At 44.1% G+C, this 21,693-nt stretch overlaps 1 protein-coding gene across 2 annotated transcripts in view; it reads left to right on the top strand.

The window, feature by feature from the left end:
- The window catches only part of LOC120916285 (zinc metalloprotease ZmpB-like), a 28,982-nt gene extending 13,929 nt beyond the window's left edge, over positions 1 to 15,053 (top strand). For both annotated transcript variants that reach the window (XM_040327166.1, XM_040327165.1), the window contains 4 exons: positions 1,280 to 1,345; positions 7,360 to 7,620; positions 13,035 to 13,220; positions 14,922 to 15,053. In XM_040327166.1, coding sequence (XP_040183100.1) covers positions 1,280 to 1,345; positions 7,360 to 7,620; positions 13,035 to 13,220; positions 14,922 to 14,953 — 545 coding nt within the window. In that variant the 3' untranslated portion in view covers positions 14,954 to 15,053. The remainder of the gene's footprint in view (positions 1 to 1,279; positions 1,346 to 7,359; positions 7,621 to 13,034; positions 13,221 to 14,921) is intronic.
- Positions 15,054 to 21,693: the final 6,640 nt, after the last annotated feature.

Below are 21,693 nucleotides of genomic sequence, written 5' to 3'. Positions count from 1 at the left end.
GCATTCTATTCAATCCTGCACTCTGTATGTAGCACAATCCTCAACCCTGCACTCTGTATGTAGCATTCTATTAAACCCTGCACTCTGTATGTAACACACTCCTCAACTCTGCACTTTGTAGCACACTCCTCAACCCTGAACGCTGTATGTAGCACACTCCTCAACCTTGCACTCTGTATGTAGCCCACTCCTTAACCCTGCACTCTGTATGTAGCACACTACTCAACCCCTTACTCTGTATGTAGCATGCTACTCAACACTGCACTCTGTATGTAGCACAATCCTCAACCCTGCACTCTGTATGTAGCACAATCCTCAACCCTGCACTCTGTATGTAGCATTCTATTAAACCCTGCACTCTGTATGTAGCACACTCCTCAACTCTGCACTTTGTAGCACACTCCTCAACCCTGAACGCTGTATGTAGCACACTCCTCAACCTTGCACTCTGTATGTAGCCCACTCCTTAACCCTGCACTCTGTATGTAGCACACTACTCAACCACTTACTCTGTATGTAGCATGCTACTCAACACTGCACTCTGTATGTAGCATTCTATTAAACCCTGCACTCTGTATGTAGCACACTCCTCAACCCTGCACTCTGTATGTAGCATTCTATTAAACCCTGCACTCTGTATGTAGCACACTCCTCAACTCTGCACTCTGTAGCACACTCCTCAACCCTGCACTCTGTATGTAGCACACTCCTCAACCCTGCACTCTGTATGTAGCACACTACTCAACACTGCACTCTGTATGTAGCACGCTACTCAACTCTAAACTTTGTATGTAGCCCACTCCTTAACCCTGCACTCTGTATGTAGCACACTACTCAACCCCTTACTCGGTATGTAGCACACTACTCAACCCTGCACTCTTTATGTAGCATACTCCTCAACTCTGCACTCTGTATGTAGCACACTCCTCAATACTGCACTCTACATGCCACGTACTCCTGAACTTTGCATGTAATGTACCCCTAAACACTGCACTCTGTACATAGCACACCCCCTAAACACTGCATTATGTACATAGCACAGCCCTATACCCTGCATGGCCCTTTGAGGGCAGCCCGCTGCTTATGCAGCCCGCAAGGAAATTGAGTTCCCCCTACACCCCCCCCCCCCACCCGTCTTAGAGCATTGAAAATGAATCATTGCGCTTGGACTTTTCCATTTGGTACATTTTTTTTATAGAAGTCTCCTCCTTCGCAAGGACTAAATTGGTTCAACATTTTTTTAATATAATTTGAATGTAATCAAATCATTTCTTTTTAGGATTTCATTTGAAAATAGAGTTACTACTGATGGTAAAAATATGGGTGATGGTAAACGTAGCAACAGGTACGTAGCACACTCCTCATCCCTGAACTCTGTATGTAGCACACTCCTCAGCCCTGCACTCTCTATGTAGCACACTTCTCAATCCTGCATTTTGTATGTAGCACACTACTCTACCCTGCACTCTGTATGTAGCACACTACTCTACCCTGCACTCTGTATGTAGCACACTATTCTACTTTACACACTGTATATGTAGCACACTCCTTAAAGTGTCACTAAAGGATTTTTTTTTTTTTTAGCTAAATAGCTTCCTTTACCTTACTGCAGTCCTGGTTTCATGTCCTCATTGTTCGTTTTTGCGTTGATGTTGCTGTAATTCCTCTCTGTTCTGGAAACTTCCTGGTTGTCTGTTTCCTGATCACCACAGTACTGGGAGATTTCTCACTGTGGTGACTAATCAATGAGGTGTGATTACTGTGTGTCTAAAACCCCTCAGCACCAATCCAGTTTCGTTTTACAATCCATCACTGCCCTCTATTGGCTCTCTGGCTCTGTACATCAGAGAACCAGGAAACAACAGCAAAAATGAAACTAAACTGCAGGTACATTATATGATTGTTTTTTATCTATTTTTAATCATTTTTAAAAGGAATCAGTTAACTATTATGTCTCTATACCCTGTAAACAGTCATTTCAGCTAAAAAAAAAAATTCCTTTAGTGACCCTTTAACCCTGCACTCTGTAGGTAGCACACTACTCAACCCTGCACTCTGGGCCAGATTCTCGTAGAATCTGCGGCGGCGTAGCGTAAGCCATTTACACCACACCGCCGCAACTTACTGGAGCAAGTGCCGTATTCTCCAAGCACTTGCTCCGTAATTTGCGGTGGCGTAGTGTAATTGGCCCGGCGTATGGCCGCGTAATTCAAAGGGGGCGGCTAGTATTCAAATTAAGCACGCCCCCGCGCCGATTAAACTGCGCATGCGCCGGGCTGAAAAATAGCCCAGTGCGCATGCTCCAGCTCACGACGGAAAACGTCAATGACGCCGACATGAGCGTCATTGACGTAAAGTCGTATTTAGGAACGACTTAGGAAAACTACGTAACCGACGGAAAAAGCCAACGCGGACCCCGACGCCATACTTAACATGGCATACGGCGGACTGGCGTAAGGTTACCCCTCATATATCAGGGGTAACCTTACGCTTACGGAAACGACGTAAGCGACGAGTACGCAACGCAAATTCGTTCGGGGATCGGCGTATCAGGCTCATTTGCATAGTCAAATGAGACCTGAACGTAAACGCCACCTAGAGGTCAGCGTTGTATTGCATTTAGGATCCGACGGTGTAAGTGACTTACACCAGTCGGATCCTAGCCTAATTCCGGCGTATCTTGTTTTGCGAATGCAAAACAATGATACGCCGGCGGGAAATTCGAATTACGCCGGTGTATCAGTAGATACACCGGCGTAACTCTTTTGAGAATCTGGCCCTTTGTATGTAGCACACTACACACTTGAAAATAGAGTTACTACTAATGGTAAAAATATGGGCGATGGTAAATGCAGCAACAGGTACGTAGCACACTCCTCAACCCTGAACTTTGTATGTAGCACACTCCTCAGCCCTGCACTCTGTATGTAGCACACTACTCAACCCTGCACTTTGTATGTAGCACACTACTCAAGCCTGCACTCTGTATGTAGCACACTACTCAACTCTGCACACTCTATATGTAGCACCCTACTCAACTCTGCACACTCTATATGTAGCACACTCCTTAACCCTGCACTCTGTAGGTAGCACACTACACACTTGAAAATAGAGTTACTACTGATGATAAAACTATGGGCGATGGTAAACGCAGCAACAGGTATGTAAATAGGCGGAACCCACAAGAATTGAATGGTATTAATCTAGGACTACTGGGGGTACAAAGTTGAACATCAGGATGAATGAATGGCACCTGAACCGGTGAACAAAACTGCACTGGACTCCTTTTAATCGCAAATATGTTAACTGGCTTTAAAAGCCCAAATAAATCATGTTCCCCTGCAGCTAAATTTCTTAGCCCAATTTTTAAAAAGCGTTCCCCCGGGTACTGAAAAAAGAAAGGGCGCTCTGGTTTTATTACTTATTTTTATTCCAGAGATGTACCCGGCAGCACTTTGTCTTCGGGATTGAGGCCGGGTTCACACTGGTACGACACTACAGTCGTACAACTGTGGATCCGGCTTTGCCCTGCGGCTTTATGTCCGAATTCCATCCAACTTCAATGAACGAGATCCGACTTTAACCCCTACAATACCAGGTTTTCTAAGTCTGGTATGAATCTTAAGGGGAACCCCCACGCCAAAAGAGAAAAGAAAACGGCATAGGTTCCCCCCCAATATCCATACTAGACCCTTATCCGAGCTTGCAGCCCGGCAGGTCAGGAAGTTGGGGGATGAGCGAGCGCCCCCCACAGTCTTGGACCATACCAGGCTACATGCCCTCAACATGTGTGGGGGGGTGCTTCGGGGCCTACCCCAAAGCCCCTTGTCCCCATGCTGATGGGGACAAGGGCCTCTTCCCGACAACCCTGAGCGGTGGTTGTGGGGGTCTGCAGGTGGGGGACTTATCAGAATCTGGAAGCCACCTTTAACAAGGGGACCCCCAGATCCTGGTCCCCCACCCTATGCAAATGAGTATGGGGTACATTGTACCCCTACCCATTCACCCCAAAAAATGTCAAAAATAAATAAAACCAGTACATAGGTTTTTGACAAAGTCCTTTATTAAAGCAGCTCCAGCATCTCTTCTGCTTCGGATTTCTTCTCCGTCCAGTGATGTCTTCATTCTCCAAGTCTTCTCGCTGCACTGGTGTCTTCTTCCTCTCGTTCTTCCTCTGGTTCTTCTCACTGCACTGTCTTCTTCCGCTGCCGGTTCTTCCTCCAGGTTCTTCTCTCTCCGATGTCTTCTTCATCTGCCAGTTCTTCCACCAGGTTCTTCTCTCTCCGCTGTCTTCTTCATCTGCCGGTTCTTCCTCCAGGTTCTTCTCTCTCCGCTGTCTTCTTCATCTGCCGATTCTTCCTCCAGGTTCTTCTCTCTCCGCTGTCTTCTTCATCTGCCGATTCTTCCTCCAGGTTCTTATCTCTCCGCTGTCTTCTTCATCTGCCGGTTCTTCCTCCAGGTTCTTCTCTCTCCGCTGTCTTCTTCATCTGCCGGTTCTTCCTCCAGGTTCTTCTCTCTCCAATGTCTTCTTCATCTGCCGGTTCTACCTCCAGGTTCTTCTCTCTCCAATGTCTTCTTCATCTGCCGGTTCTTCCTCCAGGTTCTTCTCTCCCCGATGTCTTCTTCATCTGCCGGTTCTTCCTCCAGGTTCTTCTCTCTCCGCTGTCTTCTTCAACTGCCGGTTCTTCCTCCAGGTTCTTCTCTCTCCGCTGTCTTCTTCCACTGCTGGTTCTTCCTCCAGGTTCTTCTCTCTCCGATGTCTTCTTCATCTGCTGGTTCTTCCTCCAGGTTCTTCTCTCTCCGCTGTCTTCTTCATCTGCCGGTTGTTCCTCCAGGTTCTTCTCTCTCCATTGTCTTCTTGATCTGCTGGTTCTTCCTCCAGGTTCTTCTCTCTCCGCTGTCTTCTTGATCTGCCGATTCTTCCTCCAGGTTCTTCTCTCTCCGCTGTCTTCTTCATCTGCCGATTCTTCCTCCAGGTTCTTTTCTCTCCGCTGTCTTCTTCATCTGCCGGTTCTTCCTCCAGGTTCTTCTCTCTCCGATGTCTTCTTCATCTGCCGGTTCTTCCTCCAGGTTCTTCTCTCTCCGCTGTCTTCTTCATCTGCCGATTCTTCCTCCAGGTTCTTCTCTCTTCGCTGTCTTCTTCATCTGCCGCTTCTTCCTCCAGGTTCTTCTCTCTCCGCTGTCTTCTTCATCTGCCGGTTCTTCCTCCAGGTTCTTCTCTCTTCGATGTCTTCTTCATCTGCCGGTTCTTCCCTCTCTGCTGTCTTCTTCATCTGCCGGTTCTTCCTCCAGGTTCTTCTCTCTCCGATGTCTTCTTCATCTGCCGCTTCTTCCTCCAGGTTCTTCTCTCTCCGCTGTCTTCTTCATCTGCCGGTTCTTCCTCCAGGTTCTACTCTCTCCGCTGTCTTCTTCATCTGCCGGTTCTTCCTCCAGGTTGTTCTCTCTCCGCTGTCTTCTTCATCTGCCGGTTCTTCCTCCAGGTTCTTCTCTCTCCGATGTCTTCTTCATCTGCCGGTTCTTCCTCCAGGTTCATTCTCTCTCCGCTGTCGTCTTCATCTGCCGGTTCTTCCTCCAGGTTCTTCTCTCTCCGCTGTCTTCTTCATCTGCCGGTTCTTCCTCCATGTTCTTCTCTCTCCGTTGTCTTCATCTGCCGGTTCTTCCTCCAGGTTCTTCTCTCTCCGCTGTCTTCTTCATCTGCCGGTTCTACCTCCAGGTTCTTCTCTCTCCGATGTCTTCATCATCTGCCGGTTCTTTCTCCAGGTTCTTCTCTCTCTGATGTCTTTTTCATCTGCAGGTTCTTCCTCCAGGTTCTTCTCTCTCCACTGTCTTCTTCATCTGCCGGTTCTTCCTCCAGGTCCTTCTCTCTCCGCTGTCTTCTTCATCTGCTGGTTCTTCCTCCAGGTTTTTCTCTCTCCGCTGTCTTCTTCATCTGCCTGTTCTTCCTCCAGGTTCTTCTCTCTCCACTGTCTTCTTCATCTGCCGGTCCTTCCTCCAGGTTCTTCTCTCTCCGCTGTCTTCTTCATCTGCCAGTCCTTCCTCCAGGTTCTTCTCTCTCCGCTGTCTTCTTCATCTGCCGGTCCTTCCTCCAGGTTCTTCTCTCTCTGCTGTCTTCTTCATCTGCCGGTTCTTCCTCCAGGTTCTTCTCTCCGCTGTCTTCATCTGCTGGTTCTTCCTCCAGGTTCTTCTCTCTCCACTGTAATCTTCATCTGCCGGTTCTTCCTCCAGGTTCTTCTCTCTCCGCTGTCTTCTTCATCTGCCGGTTCTACCTCCAGGTTCTTCTCTCTCCGATGTCTTCTTCATCTGCCGGTTCTTTCTCCAGGTTCTTCTCTCTCTGATGTCTTTTTCATCTGCAGGTTCTTCCTCCAGGTTCTTCTCTCTCCACTGTCTTCTTCATCTGCCGGTTCTTCCTCCAGGTTCTTCTCTCTCCGCTGTCTCCTTCATCTGCTGGTTCTTCCTCCAGGTTTTTCTCTCTCCGCTGTCTTCTTCATCTGCCTGTTCTTCCTCCAGGTTCTTCTCTCTCCACTGTCTTCTTCATCTGCCGGTCCTTCCTCCAGGTTCTTCTCTCTCCGCTGTCTTCTTCATCTGCCGGTTCTTCCTCCAGGTTCTTCTCTCCGCTGTCTTCGTCTGCTGGTTCTTCCTCCAGGTTCTTCTCTCTCCACTGTAATCTTCATCTGCCGGTTCTTCCTCCAGGTTCTTCTCTCTCCGCTGTCTTCTTCATCTGCCGGTTCTTCCTCCAGGTTCTTCTCTCTCCGCTGTCTTCTTCATCTGCCGGTTCTTCCTCCAGGTTCTTCTCTCTCCACTGTCTTCTTCATCTGCCGGTTCTTCTTCCCCCACTGTAAATATTATCTCAGGTGTGTGCCAATATTTATATAGCCATGGGGGACCATCCAGTGATGTCATCCAGAGACCCCCACCCCCTTGTGACACCACCGCCCGCACCCTGATGGGGCGGTGACGTCACAGAGTTTACTTATTTTTGTCACCACAAGATGTCCTCAGTCTTCTGCCCAGAGGCATAGATTGAGAAGATTGAGGACGTACTATGAACGATGAGTATAATGGCCTCGCCTCCAGAGGGGGCATCACCATGGTGCACTTAATTTATAGTGTATTGATGCAGAGAGTGACACTGATAATATAACGGCAGCAGCACTCTATGCATCAGCCCAAAGAAGTGATAACGATTAAGAAGACCCTGCAGCATCATTTGTCTGGCCTGTTGACTTGGAAAAAGTGAGTACAAATAAAAAAAAAAAGCATAATACATAATATAGCCAAGGGGATTGTTTGAGGAGGAAAGCATAACCCGGAGTGGGGCTTAAAAACTGCAATTTGAAAACTTTTTTTTTTATTTGGCAGGTGCAACAATTCCCCCCCAATCTTACCAGTGTTGTACGTTTGAATCTGTAGTCTCTAAAATATCAAACTTTTCTATAAAATTGGGTACGGAGGACATTTGTAACTACAATTCTTATGCAAAGCTTATTAATTGCACAAAGGGGTCATTATGTTTTATAACCAATGACTACAATGTGAAGTTTTGCGACAAAACAAATAACGTAGAGGCCTTAATTATGGAGTATGGACAGAACAGAACTATCATTAACTCATCAGATCAAGGTATGTAAACCCTGTGTGACGTCTTATGGTGTAGTACAGTTGTTTTATATATAGTTTTTATTACATATATTCAATCTTTGTTTTAACCACTTAAGACCCGGACCATTATTCAGGTAAAGGACCTTGCCCCTTTTTGCGATTCGGCACTGACTCGATTTAACTGACAATTGCGCGGTCGTGCGGCGTGGCTCCCAAACAAAATTGGCGTCTTTTTTTTCGCACAAATAGAGCTTTCTTTTGGTGGTATTTGATCACCTCTGCGGTTTTTATTTTTTGCGCTATAAACCAAAATTGAGCGACAATTTTGAAAAATATTCAATGGGGTAGATTCAGTAACATCTGCGCTTTTTTTTACGTAGGCGCAGGGCACCGTTTTTGCCCTGCGCCCACGCAAATTTTCTGCTCCGTAAATTGCGTGTGCGCTCCGGCAAAATGCCCGGCGTAAGCGCGCGCAATTTAAATGATCCCATAGGGGGCGGGAATCATTTAAATTATGCGCGTTCCCGCGCCGATCGTAGAGCGCATGCTCCGTCTGGAAACTTTCCCGACGTGCATTGCGGCAAATGACGTCGCAAGGACGTCATTTGCTTCAAAGTGAACGTGAATGGCGTCCAGCGCCATTCACAAATCACTTACGCAAAGTACGTAAAGTTCAAATTTCGCGACACGGGAACGACTGGTATACGTAACATTACGCGAAAAACCGCCGTACGCAAACAACGTAAACTGCGTACGCAGGGCTCGCGTAACGTTGTGAATCGGCGTTAGTATGCAATTTGCATACTATACGCTGAGCACAACAGGAACGCCACCTAGCGGCCATCGCAAGAATGCAGCCTAAGATATGCGTGGCATAAGAGCCTTATGCCGCGCATATCTTAGGCTGCAGTCGGCGTAACGAGGTTCCTGAATCAGGAGAACTCGTTACGCCGGGGCAAGTAAGCAATTGCGCTGCGTAACTATGGTTACGCAGGCGCAATTGCTCTTTGAATCTGGGCCAGTATTTTTAACTTCTTGCTATAATAAATTTCCCCAAAAAATCTATAAAAAAAACGTTTTTTTCCCTCAGTTTAGGCCGATACGTATTCTTCTACCTGTTTTTGGTAAAAAAAATCGCAATAAGCGTTTATCGATTGGTTTGCGCCAAATTTATAGCGTTTACAAAATAGGGGATAGTTTTATGGCATTTTTATTAATAATTTTTTTTTTTACTATTAATGGCGGCGATCAGCGTTTTGTTTTTTTGTGAAAACCGACATTATGGCGGACACACATCGGACACTTTTGACACATTTTTGGGACCATTGTCATTTTCACAGTGAAAAGTGCCTTAAAAATGCACTGTGAAAATTACACCGGCAGTGAAGGGGTTAACCACTAGGTGGCGCTAATGGGTTATGTGTGCCCTAAGGGAGTGATTCTTACTGTAGGGGGCGTGGCTGTAGGCGTAACGTCACTGATCGTCATTCCCTATGTCAGGGAACAGACGATCAGTGTCACTGCCACAGTGAAGAACGGGGAAGGTTTGTTTACACTCATCTCTCCCCGTTCTCCAGCTCCTGTGACCGATCATGGGACACCGGCGGCAATCTGGTCCGTGGGTCCAGCGGGCACTGTCACGGAGCTTCGGACCGGGTCACGCAGCCCACGGCTGGGCTCCTAAAGGCAACGTACAGGTACGTGCCTGTGCCCAGCCGTGCCATTCTGCCGACATAAATGTGCAGGAGGTGATCCTTAAAGTGGAGGTTCCCCCTAAAAAAAAATCCTAACAATACATTGAGAAGACTGATTACACTGCGGGTAGGCTGGGTTTTTTTTTTTTCCCGTACATACCTCAATATCTCCGTTTCATCCCTCGGCTTCCGGGTATGATTCTTGTGGGGCTGGGCGGTCTTAGTTGATTGACGTTCCTCCGACCGACGCATACTTGGCGTCACGACTTTCCGAAAGAAGCCGAACGTCGCTGCGCAGGCGCCGTATAGAGCCGACTCTATACGGCGCCTGCGCAATGACGTTCGGCTTCTGTCGGAAAGTCGTGACGTGCAGTATGCGCCGGTCGGAGGAACGTCAATCAACTAGGTCCAGCAAGAATCATACCCGGAAGCCGAGGGATGAAACGGCGATATCGAGGTATGTACGAAAAGAAAAAAAAAAACCCAGCCTACCCGCAGTGTAATCAGTCTTCTCAATGTATTGTTAGAAATTTTTTTAGGGGGAACCTCCACTTTAAGTGGTTAACCACCTGTTTTTCAGACTCAGTGGCCCAGATTCAAGAAGCAATTGCGCCTGTGTAACCATAGGTACCTCTGCATTAAAGTATAGTATCTCTAGAGCCGAAACTTTTTTTTTTTTTTTTAAGGTAATGGTCACATCTGTGATTGATGATTTATTGCTATGTGTATGAGCAGTTTAAGTCAATCTGCTACAGAGATCACAGTCCTCTAGGGACTATGAAGTACTGTATATACACCCAGGGGCGGACTGACCATTCAGGCACTGCCCGAGGGCCCCGTGCCACTAGGGGGCCCCATCAGGGTTGCCAGCCTCAGTAAAACCAGGGACAGTATGTAAAAATCTGTGTTTTTCTTTTAAATCCCAAGATTATAGCTGCCCCCCCTCTCCAGTACCTTTTCAGTGTGTGTGTGTGTGTGTGTGTGTATACTGTGTGTCTGTGTGTGTATACTGTATGTGTGTGTATACTGTGTATGTATACTGTATGTGTGTGTATACTGTGTGCCTGTGTGTGTATACTGTGTATGTATACTGTATGTGTGTGTATACTGTGTATGTATACTGTATGTGTGTGTATACTGTGTATGTATACTGTATGTGTGTGTATACTGTGTGCCTGTGTGTGTATACTGTGTATGTATACTGTATGTGTGTGTATACTGTGTATGTATACTGTATGTGTGTGTATACTGTGTATGTATACTGTATGTGTGTATGCTGTGTGTCTGTGTGTATACTGTGTATGTGTGTGTATGTATACTGTGTGTATACTGTGTGTATACTGTGTATGTGTGTGTATGTATACTGTGTGTATACTGTGTGTATACTGTGTATGTGTGTGTATGTATACTGTGTGTATACTGTGTGTATACAGTGTATGTATACTGTTTGTGTGTGTATACTGTGTATGTATACTGTTTGTGTGTGTATACAGTGTATGTATACTGTTTGTGTGTGTATACTGTGTGCATACCTCCCAACATTTAATAAGTCCACTGCGGGACAGTTGTTGATCGGGGAGGGGTCGAAGTTGTTGACCGGGGGGGGTCGAGGTTGTTGAGTTGAGCGTTATTCAGCTCCACCGCCTCCTCCAGCAGTATTGCCCATTCAGCTCCACCCGCCTCCTCCAGCAGTATTGCCCATTCAGCTCCACCCACCTCCTCCAGCAGTACTGAGCCAAGGGGGGGGGGGGTTTAGGATCCTCTCAGTGCGGGAAATTTAACCATTTAGCGGGACTGCGGGAATATGCAGTCAGTGCAGGAAAATCGCGCAGAATCCATGTTTGTTGGGAGGTATGCTGTGTGTATGCTGTGTGTCTGTGTGTGTATACTGTGTATGTATACTGTATGTGTGTGTATACTGTGTATGTATACTGTATGTGTGTGTATACTGTGTATGTATACTGTATGTGTGTGTATACTGTGTGTGTGTATACTGTATGTGTGTGTATACTGTGTGTGTATACTGTGTGTATACTGTGTATGTATACTGTATGTGTGTGTATGCTGTGTGTCTGTGTGTGTATACTGTGTATGTATACTGTATGTGTGTGTATACTGTGTATGTATACTGTGTATGTATACTGTATGTGTGTGTGTGTATACTGTGTGTCTGTGTGTGTATACTGTGTTTGTATACTGTGTGTGTATACTGTGTGTGTGTGTATACTGTATGTGTATGTATACTGTATGTGTGTGTATACTGTGTGTGTGTATACTGTATGTGTGTGTATACTGTGTGTGTATACTGTGTGTATACTGTGTATGTATACTGTATGTGTGTGTATGCTGTGTGTCTGTGTGTGTATACTGTGTATGTATACTGTATGTGTGTGTATACTGTGTATGTATACTGTGTATGTATACTGTATGTGTGTGTGTGTATACTGTGTGTCTGTGTGTGTATACTGTGTTTGTATACTGTGTGTGTATACTGTGTGTGTGTGTATACTGTATGTGTGTGTATACTGTATGTGTGTATACTGTGTGTATACTGTGTATGTATACTGTATGTGTGTGTATAATGTGTGTGCGTGTGTGTGTGTATACTGTGTGTATACTGTGTATGTATACTGTATGTGTGTGTATGCTGTGTGTCTGTGTGTGTATATTGTGTATGTATACTGTATGTGTGTGTATACTGTATGTGTGTGTATACTGTGTGTATACTGTGTATGTATACTGTATACTGTGTGTATGCTGTGTGTCTGTGTGTGTATACTGTGTATGTATACTGTATGTGTGTGTATACTGTGTATGTATACTGTATGTGTGTGTATACTGTGTGTGTGTATACTGTATGTGTGTGTATACTGTGTGTGTATACTGTGTGTATACTGTGTATGTATACTGTATGTGTGTGTATGCTGTGTGTCTGTGTGTGTATACTGTGTATGTATACTGTATGTGTGTGTATACTGTGTATGTATACTGTGTATGTATACTGTATGTGTGTATGTGTGTATACTGTGTGTCTGTGTGTGTATACTGTGTTTGTATACTGTGTGTGTATACTGTGTGTGTGTGTGTGTGTGTATACTGTATGTGTGTGTATACTGTGTATGTATACTGTGTATGTATACTGTATGTGTGTGTGTGTATACTGTGTGTCTGTGTGTGTATACTGTGTTTGTATACTGTGTGTGTATACTGTGTGTGTGTGTGTGTATACTGTATGTGTGTATACTGTGCGTATACTGTGTATGTATACTGTATGTGTGTGTATAATGTGTGTATGCTGTGTGTCTGTGTGTGTATATTGTGTATGTATACTGTATGGGGGGCCCCATAATCTCCTATTGCCCGGGGGCCCCATAATCTCCTATTGCCCGGGGGCCCCATAATCTCCTATTGCCCGGGGGCCCCATAATTTCCTATTGCCCGGGGGCCCCATAATCTCCTATTGCCCAGGGGCCCTATAATCTCCTATTGCCCGGGGGTCCCATAATCTCCTATTGCCCGGGGGTCCCATAATCTCCTATTGCCCGGGGGTCCCATAATATCCTATGGCCCGGGGGGCCCATAATTTCCTATTGCCCGGGGGCCCCATAATCTCCTAATGCTCGGGGGCCCCATGAGTTGTCAGTCCGCCCCTGTATACACCCATTTGTATGTATTTCATTAATTATTATTTTTAAATTAATGAATAACTTAATTCATTTATATCTGATATGTATATTTCAGAGGAGCTGTCTGATGAACAAGTGGCAATTTGGCAGAAATATTATGGTAACAATTCAAGAACAACCACTGTGACCCCATTTCCCACCACGCCCAGTAAAATGCCAGAAACGGGGGTTCATTTCTCTACGATTGTCACTGCAGTCATCATACTGACACTGGGCATACTGTGTGTCTTTACTTGCCGTTGTAAGTACGTTACACACATTCCTTTTTTAAGTTTTTTTATTTTATTTATGTATTTATTTATTAAATTCGAGTTTTAATGTTAAGTAATTAAACAAACGTGGTAAAAGAGAGTACAAAAAAAAAAAGTCCCAAAGTTCATACCCTGACCTTGAAGGAGTGACCATGCAGCCTTGAAACTTTATCACTGCTCCACTGCTGACACTCTTCCAGATGTTCGGCGCTGAAAATGGCGCATGCGCGCTGTAACGGTTTTTAAGCGCTCCTTGCAAACATTGGTAGTCGAGTTGCAAATGGAGAAAGTGAGGGTGGGCTCACCCCCCCCGCCCAAGCCTGCCGTGCCCAGTGTTGCAGCCTTCCCAACCCCCCCCCCCCCCCCCCTCAGGATACAGCAGTCGCCTTAGCCCAGGGCAAAGGGAGATGACCGCCTCTGCGCCCCCCACCCTGCTGAACCGTCCCCCCCCCAGGAAAAAAAAAAATCTCAGTCAAGACAGTGGGAACCCCCATCCTCCCCTACACTGAAGAAGTCTCGGAGTGTTTAATTAGTGGGCAAAGTGATGGCAGCAGTCTTCTGCTCACCGATTATCTTCAGAAAGCACAGACAGTCACATATCAGTGCTGCTTATCAGTCAGTGCCACCTATAAGTGCCCAGCAGTGCAGCTTATCAGTGTCACCTATCAGTGCTGCCCATCAGTGCAGTTCATCAGTGCCACGTGTCAGTGCCCATCACTGCAAGGGCTCATCAGTGACACCTATCAGTGCTGCCTATCAGTGCAGCTCATCAGTGCCCAGCAGTGCAGCTCATCGGTCGGTGCCACCTATCAGTGCTGCCTAACAGTGCAGTTAATCAGTTCCACATATCAGTAACAGTGCCCCCTATCAGCGTCCATGAATTCTGCCTATCAGTACAGCTCCTTAGTGCCACATATCAGTGCTGCCTGTCAGTGCCCATCACTGCAGCTCATCAATGCCACCTATCAATGCCACTTATCAGTGCCCAGCAGTGCAGCCCATCAGTGCAGCCAATTAGTGCAGTTCATCAGTGCTAGTGCCCCCTATCAGTGCCCATGAAAGCTGCCTATCAGTGCAGCTCATCAGTGCCTCCTATCAGTGCCCAGCAGTGAAGCTCATCGGTGCCATCTATCAGGGCTGCCTATCAGTGCAGTTCATCAGTACCAGTGCCCCCCATCAGTGCCCATGAATTCTGCCTATCTGTGCAGCTCCTCAGTGCCATCTATCAGTCCTACCTGTCAGTGCCCATCACTATAGCTCATCAATGTCACCTATCAATGCCACTTATCAGTGCTGCCTATTAGTACAGCTCATCAGTGCCACCTATCAGTGCAGCTCATCAGTGCCACCTATCAGTGCTGCCCATTAATCCAGATCATCAGTGCCCACCGCTCCGTACACCGTTCCGGCGGCCGACATCTCTCCTGGGGGGGTTACTTCCGGGTATCGCGGCTCCGGCGCTGTGATTGGCCGAAGCCGCGATAATGTCACGCATGCACGCGGGAGTCGCCAATCACGGCATTGCCTCCTATAGATACGGCACGAATGCCGTTTCTAAAGTGTGCCTGAGCATGCGCCGTTAACAACGGTGCTCGTCATTATTGTAAATATCTCCTAAGCCGTGTGCGATTATGTTCTGTATATCTGGCTTCTTCTGGTAATTTATAACATTGTATTTCTGTATCTTACAGACTTGGTGACCAGATCCACCCCGATCTCCTAAATGAGGATACGACTGCTGAGGAGGAGGATGAATTGAATGCAATGAAAGAGACTGTTTAAAACAATACTTTGCTTTTCAATAAAGCGATGCAAATGGAAAATAAATATCTCCAAAGGGCAATACGTTTCTTCAAAGGGCAATACATTTCTCCAAAGGGCAATACATATCTGCAAAGGGCAATACATTTCTCTGAAGGGCAATACATTTCTCCGAAGGGCAATACATATCTGCAAAGGGCAATACATTTCTCTGAAGGGTAAATACATTTCTCCAAAGGGCAATACATTTCTCTGAAGGGTAAATACATTTCTCCGAAGGGCAATACATTTCTCCAAAGGGCAATACATTTCTCCGAAGGGCAATACATTTCTCCAAAGGGCAATACATTTCTCCAAAGGGCAATAAATATCTGCAAAGGGCAATAAATATCTGCAAAGGGCAATACATTTCTTCAAAGGGCAATAAATATCTGCAAAGGGCAATAAATATCTGCAAAGGGGAATACATTTCTCCGAAGGGCAATACATTTCTCCAAAGGGGAATACATTTCTCCGAAGGGCAATACATTTCTCCGAAGGGCAATACATTTCTCCGAAGGGCAATACATTTCTCCAAAGGGCAATACATTTCTCCAAAGGGCAATAAATATCTGCAAAGGGCAATACATTTCTTCAAAGGGCAATAAATATCTGCAAAGGGCAATACATTTCTTCAAAGGGGAATAAATATCTGCAAAGGGCAATACATTTCTCCAAAGGGCAATACATTTCTCCAAAGGGGAATACATTTCTCCAAAGGGCAATAAATATCTGCAAAGGGCAATACATTTCTTCAAAGGGCAATACATTTCTCCAAAGGGCAATACATTTCTCCAAAGGGCAATACATTTCTCCGAAGGGCAATACATTTCTCCGAAGGGCAATACATTTCTCCAAAGGGCAATACATTTCTCCGAAGGGCAATAAATATCTGCAAAGGGCAATACATTTCTTCAAAGGGCAATAAATATCTGCAAAGGGAAATACATTTCTTCAAAGGGCAATAAATATCTGCAAAGGGCAATACATTTCTTCAAAGGGCAATAAATATCTGCAAAGGGCAATAAATATCTGCAAAGGGCAATACATTTCTTCAAAGGGCAATAAATATCTGCAAAGGGCAATACATTTCTTCAAAGGGGAATAAATATCTGCAAAGGGCAATACATTTCTTCAAAGGGCAATAAATATCTGCAAAGGGCAATACATTTCTCCAAAGGGCAATACATTTCTCCAAAGGGGAATACATTTCTCCAAAGGGCAATAAATATCTGCAAAGGGCAATACATTTCTTCAAAGGGCAATACATTTCTCCGAAGGGCAATACATTTCTCCGAAGGGCAATACATTTCTCCAAAGGGCAATACATTTCTCCAAAGGGCAATACATTTCTCCGAAGGGCAATACATTTCTCCGAAGGGCAATACATTTCTCCAAAGGGCAATACATTTCTCCAAAGGGCAATAAATATCTGCAAAGGGCAATACATTTCTTCAAAGGGCAATACATTTCTTCAAAGGGCAATAAATATCTGCAAAGGGCAATACATTTCTCCAAAGGGCAATAAATATCTGCAAAGGGCAATACATTTCTTCAAAGGGCAATAAATATCTGCAAAGGGCAATACATTTCTTCAAAGGGCAATAAATATCTGCACAGGGCAATACATTTCTCCAAAGGGGAATACATTTCTCCAAAGGGCAATACATTTCTCCAAAGGGCAATACATTTCTCCAAAGGGCAATAAATATCTGCAAAGGGCAATACATTTCTTCAAAGGGCAATACATTTCTTCAAAGGGCAATAAATATCTGCAAAGGGCAATACATTTCTTCAAAGGGCAATAAATATCTGCAAAGGGCAATACATTTCTTCAAAGGGCAATAAATATCTGCAAAGGGCAATACATTTCTTCAAAGGGCAATAAATATCTGCAAAGGGCAATACATTTCTTCAAAGGGGAATAAATATCTGCACAGGGCAATACATTTCTCCAAAGGGGAATACATTTCTCCAAAGGGCAATAAATATCTGCAAAGGGCAATACATTTCTTCAAAGGGCAATACATTTCTCCAAAGGGCAATACATTTCTCCAAAGGGCAATACATTTCTCCGAAGGGCAATACATTTCTCCGAAGGGCAATACATTTCTCCAAAGGGCAATACATTTCTCCAAAGGGCAATACATTTCTCCAAAGGGCAATAAATATCTGCAAAGGGCAATACATTTCTTCAAAGGACAATACATTTCTTCAAAGGGCAATACATTTCTCTGAAGGGCAATACATTTCTCCGAAGGGCAATACATTTCTCCAAAGGGCAATACATTTCTCCAAAGGGCAATAAATATATGCAAAGGGCAATACATTTCTTCAAAGGGCAATACATTTCTTCAAAGGGCAATAAATATCTGCAAAGGGCAATACATTTCTTCAAAGGGCAATAAATATCTGCAAAGGGCAATACATTTCTTCAAAGGGCAATAAATATCTGCAAAGGGCAATACATTTCTTCAAAGGGCAATAAATATCTGCAAAGGGCAATACATTTCTTCAAAGGGGAATAAATATCTGCACAGGGCAATACATTTCTCCAAAGGGGAATACATTTCTCCAAAGGGCAATAAATATCTGCAAAGGGCAATACATTTCTTCAAAGGGCAATACATTTCTCCAAAGGGCAATACATTTCTCCAAAGGGCAATACATTTCTCCGAAGGGCAATACATTTCTCCGAAGGGCAATACATTTCTCCAAAGGGCAATACATTTCTCCAAAGGGCAATAAATATCTGCAAAGGGCAATACATTTCTTCAAAGGACAATACATTTCTTCAAAGGGCAATACATTTCTCCGAAGGGCAATACATTTCTCTGAAGGGCAATACATTTCTCCAAAGGGCAATACATTTCTCCAAAGGGCAATAAATATCTGCAAAGGGCAATACATTTCTTCAAAGGGCAATACATTTCTTCAAAGGGCAATAAATATCTGCAAAGGGCAATACATTTCTTCAAAGGGCAATAAATATCTGCAAAGGGCAATACATTTCTTCAAAGGGCAATAAATATCTGCAAAGGGCAATAAATATCTGCAAAGGGCAATACATTTCTCCAAAGGGCAATACATTTCTCCAAAGGGCAATAAATATCTGCAAAGGTTAATACATTTCTCCAAAGGGCAATAAATATCTGCAAAGGGCAATACATTTCTTCAAAGGGCAATACATTTCTTCAAAGGGCAATAAATATCTGCAAAGGGCAATACATTTCTCCAAAGGGCAATACATATCTGCAAAGGGCAATAAATATCTGCAAAGGGCAATACATTTCTCCGAAGGGCAATACATTTCTCCAAAGGGCAATAAATATCTGCAAAGGGCAATACGTTTCTCCAAAGGGCAATACATTTCTCCAAAGGGCAATACATTTCTCCAAAGGGCAATACATTTCTCCAAAGGGCAATACATATCTGCAAAGGGCAATAAATATCTGCAAAGGGCAATACATTTCTCCGAAGGGCAATACATTTCTCCAAAGGGCAATAAATATCTGCAAAGGGCAATACGTTTCTCCAAAGGGCAATACATTTCTCCAAAGGGCAATACATTTCTCCAAAGGGCAATACATTTCTCCAAATGGCAATACGTTTCTTCAAAGGGCAATACATTTCTCCAAAGGGCAATAAATATCTGCAAAGGGCAATAAATATCTGCAAAGGGCAATACATTTCTCCAAAGGGCAATACATTTCTCCAAAGGGCAATAAATATCTGCAAAGGGCAATACATTTCTCCAAAGGGCAATACATATCTGCAAAGGGCAATACATTTCTCCAAAGGGCAATACATTTCTCCAAAGGGCAATAAATATCTGCAAAGGGCAATACATTTCTCCAAAGGGCAATACATATCTGCAAAGGGCAATACATTTCTCTAAGGCCCCGTACACACGACCGGATCTATCCGCTGGGATTGATCCGCGGATCAGTTCCAGCAGACAAATCCGGTCGTCTGTACGGCCTAGCGGATATTTATCCGCTGAGATTTCTCGGGCCGATCGATTTCAAGCGGATATAAATTTCTTAGCATGCTAAGAAATCTATCCGCTTGAATCGGCTCCAGCGGATTGATCCGGTGATCTGTACAGACTCACCGGATCAATCCGTCCGCTCCCCTCCCTCGCATGCGTCGTAATGATTCGACGCATGCGTGGAAGTACTTGCCTTCCAGCGTCGCGCGCGTCGCCGCGTCATCGTCGCGGCGACAGCGCGACACGTCACCGCGGATGAATTCCGCACGGATTTGGATCCGATGGTGTGTACACGCCATCGGATCCAAATCCAGAGGAGGAATCTCCGCTGGAAACGAGAGATCCGGTGGTGTGTACGTGGCCTAAAGGGCAATACATATCTGTAAAGGGCAATAAATATCTGAAAAGGGCAATACATTTCTCCAAAGGGGAATAAATATCTGCAAAGGGCAATACATTTCTCCAAAGGGCAATAAATATCTGAAAAGGGCAATACATTTCTCCAAAGGGGAATAAATATCTGCAAAGGGCAATGCATTTCTCCAAAGGGGAATAAATATCTGCAAAGGGCAATACATTTCTCCAAAGGGGAATAAATATCTGCAAAGGGCAATACATTTCTCCAAAGGGGAATAAATATCTGCAAAGGGCAATACATTTCTCCAAAGGGCAATAAATATCTGAAAAGGGCAATGCATTTCTCCAAAGGGGAATAAATATCTGCAAAGGGCAATACATTTCTCCAAAGGGGAATAAATATCTGCAAAGGGCAATACATTTCTTCAAAGGGCAATAAATATCTGAAAAGGGCAATGCAATTCTCCAAAGGGGAATAAATATCTGCAAAGGGCAATACATTTCTCCAAAGGGGAATAAATATCTGCAAAGGGCAATACATTTCTCCAAAGGGGAATAAATATCTGCAAAGGGCAATACATTTCTCCAAAGGGCAATAAATATCTGAAAAGGGCAATGCATTTCTCCAAAGGGGAATAAATATCTGCAAAGGGCAATACATTTCTCCAAAGGGGAATAAATATCTGCAAAGGGCAATACATTTCTCCAAAGGGGAATAAATATCTGCAAAGGGCAATACATTTCTCCAAAGGGGAATAAATATCTGCAAAGGGCAATACATTTCTCCAAAGGGCAATAAATATCTGAAAAGGGCAATGCATTTCTCCAAAGGGGAATAAATATCTGCAAAGGGCAATACATTTCTCCAAAGGGGAATAAATATCTGCAAAGGGCAATACATTTCTTCAAAGGGCAATAAATATCTGAAAAGGGCAATGCAATTCTCCAAAGGGGAATAAATATCTGCAAAGGGCAATACATTTCTCCAAAGGGCAATAAATATCTGCAAAGGGCAATACATTTCTCCAAAGGGCAATAAATATCTGCAAAGGGCAATACATTTCTCCAAAGGGCAATAAATATCTGAAAAGGGCAATGCATTTCTCCAAAGGGGAATAAATATCTGCAAAGGGCAATACATTTCTCCAAAGGGGAATAAATATCTGCACAGGGAAATACATTTCTCCAAAGGGCAATAAATATCTGAAAAGGGCAATGCATTTCTCCAAAGGGGAATAAATATCTGCAAAGGGCAATACATTTCTCCAAAGGGGAATAAATATCTGCAAAGGGCAATACATTTCTCCAAAGGGGAATAAATATCTGCAAAGGGCAATACATTTCTCCAAAGGGGAATAAATATCTGCAAAGGGCAATACATTTCTCCAAAGGGCAATAAATATCTGAAAAGGGCAATGCATTTCTCCAAAGGGGAATAAATATCTGCAAAGGGCAATACATTTCTCCAAAGGGGAATAAATATCTGCAAAGGGCAATACATTTCTTCAAAGGGCAATAAATATCTGAAAAGGGCAATGCAATTCTCCAAAGGGGAATAAATATCTGCAAAGGGCAATACATTTCTCCAAAGGGGAATAAATATCTGCAAAGGGCAATACATTTCTCCAAAGGGGAATAAATATCTGCAAAGGGCAATACATTTCTCCAAAGGGCAATAAATATCTGAAAAGGGCAATGCATTTCTCCAAAGGGGAATAAATATCTGCAAAGGGCAATACATTTCTCCAAAGGGGAATAAATATCTGCAAAGGGCAATACATTTCTCCAAAGGGCAATAAATATCTGCAAAGGGCAATACATTTCTCCAAAGGGTAATAAATATCTGCACAGGGAAATACATTTCTCCAAAGGGCAATAAATATCTGAAAAGGGCAATGCATTTCTCCAAAGGGGAATAAATATCTGCAAAGGGCAATACATTTCTCCAAAGGGGAATAAATATCTGCAAAGGGCAATACATTTCTCCAAGGTAGAAGGGACAAAACACATGAAGTGGAGAGAATATGCTGCTCACCCCGATATATACAACAGAAAATTTCCCGGGTGGGGTTTTTAGGCAGCTCAATTAGACGAGTTAGATGCAATTAGTGAAAAAAGTATTTATTTATTTATGTATCAAAAGGGGAAGTGGGGAAATATAAATAGGGTACAAGTTGTGTCATTACAAAAGACATAACAATTCATATAATATTGTGAAAGAATATTATATGAATTGTTATGTCTTTTGTAATGACGCAACTCGTATCCGTTAGGCGGTCCTTAAGTGGTTAATATTAAACCAAACAGCCCCCCCC

This window comes from Rana temporaria, chromosome 10 (assembly GCF_905171775.1).
Source record: "Rana temporaria chromosome 10, aRanTem1.1, whole genome shotgun sequence".
Taxonomy (NCBI): Eukaryota; Metazoa; Chordata; class Amphibia; order Anura; family Ranidae; genus Rana; species Rana temporaria.
Note: the sequence above shows the minus strand (reverse complement) of the source record. Positions and strands in the feature narration are given on the sequence as shown.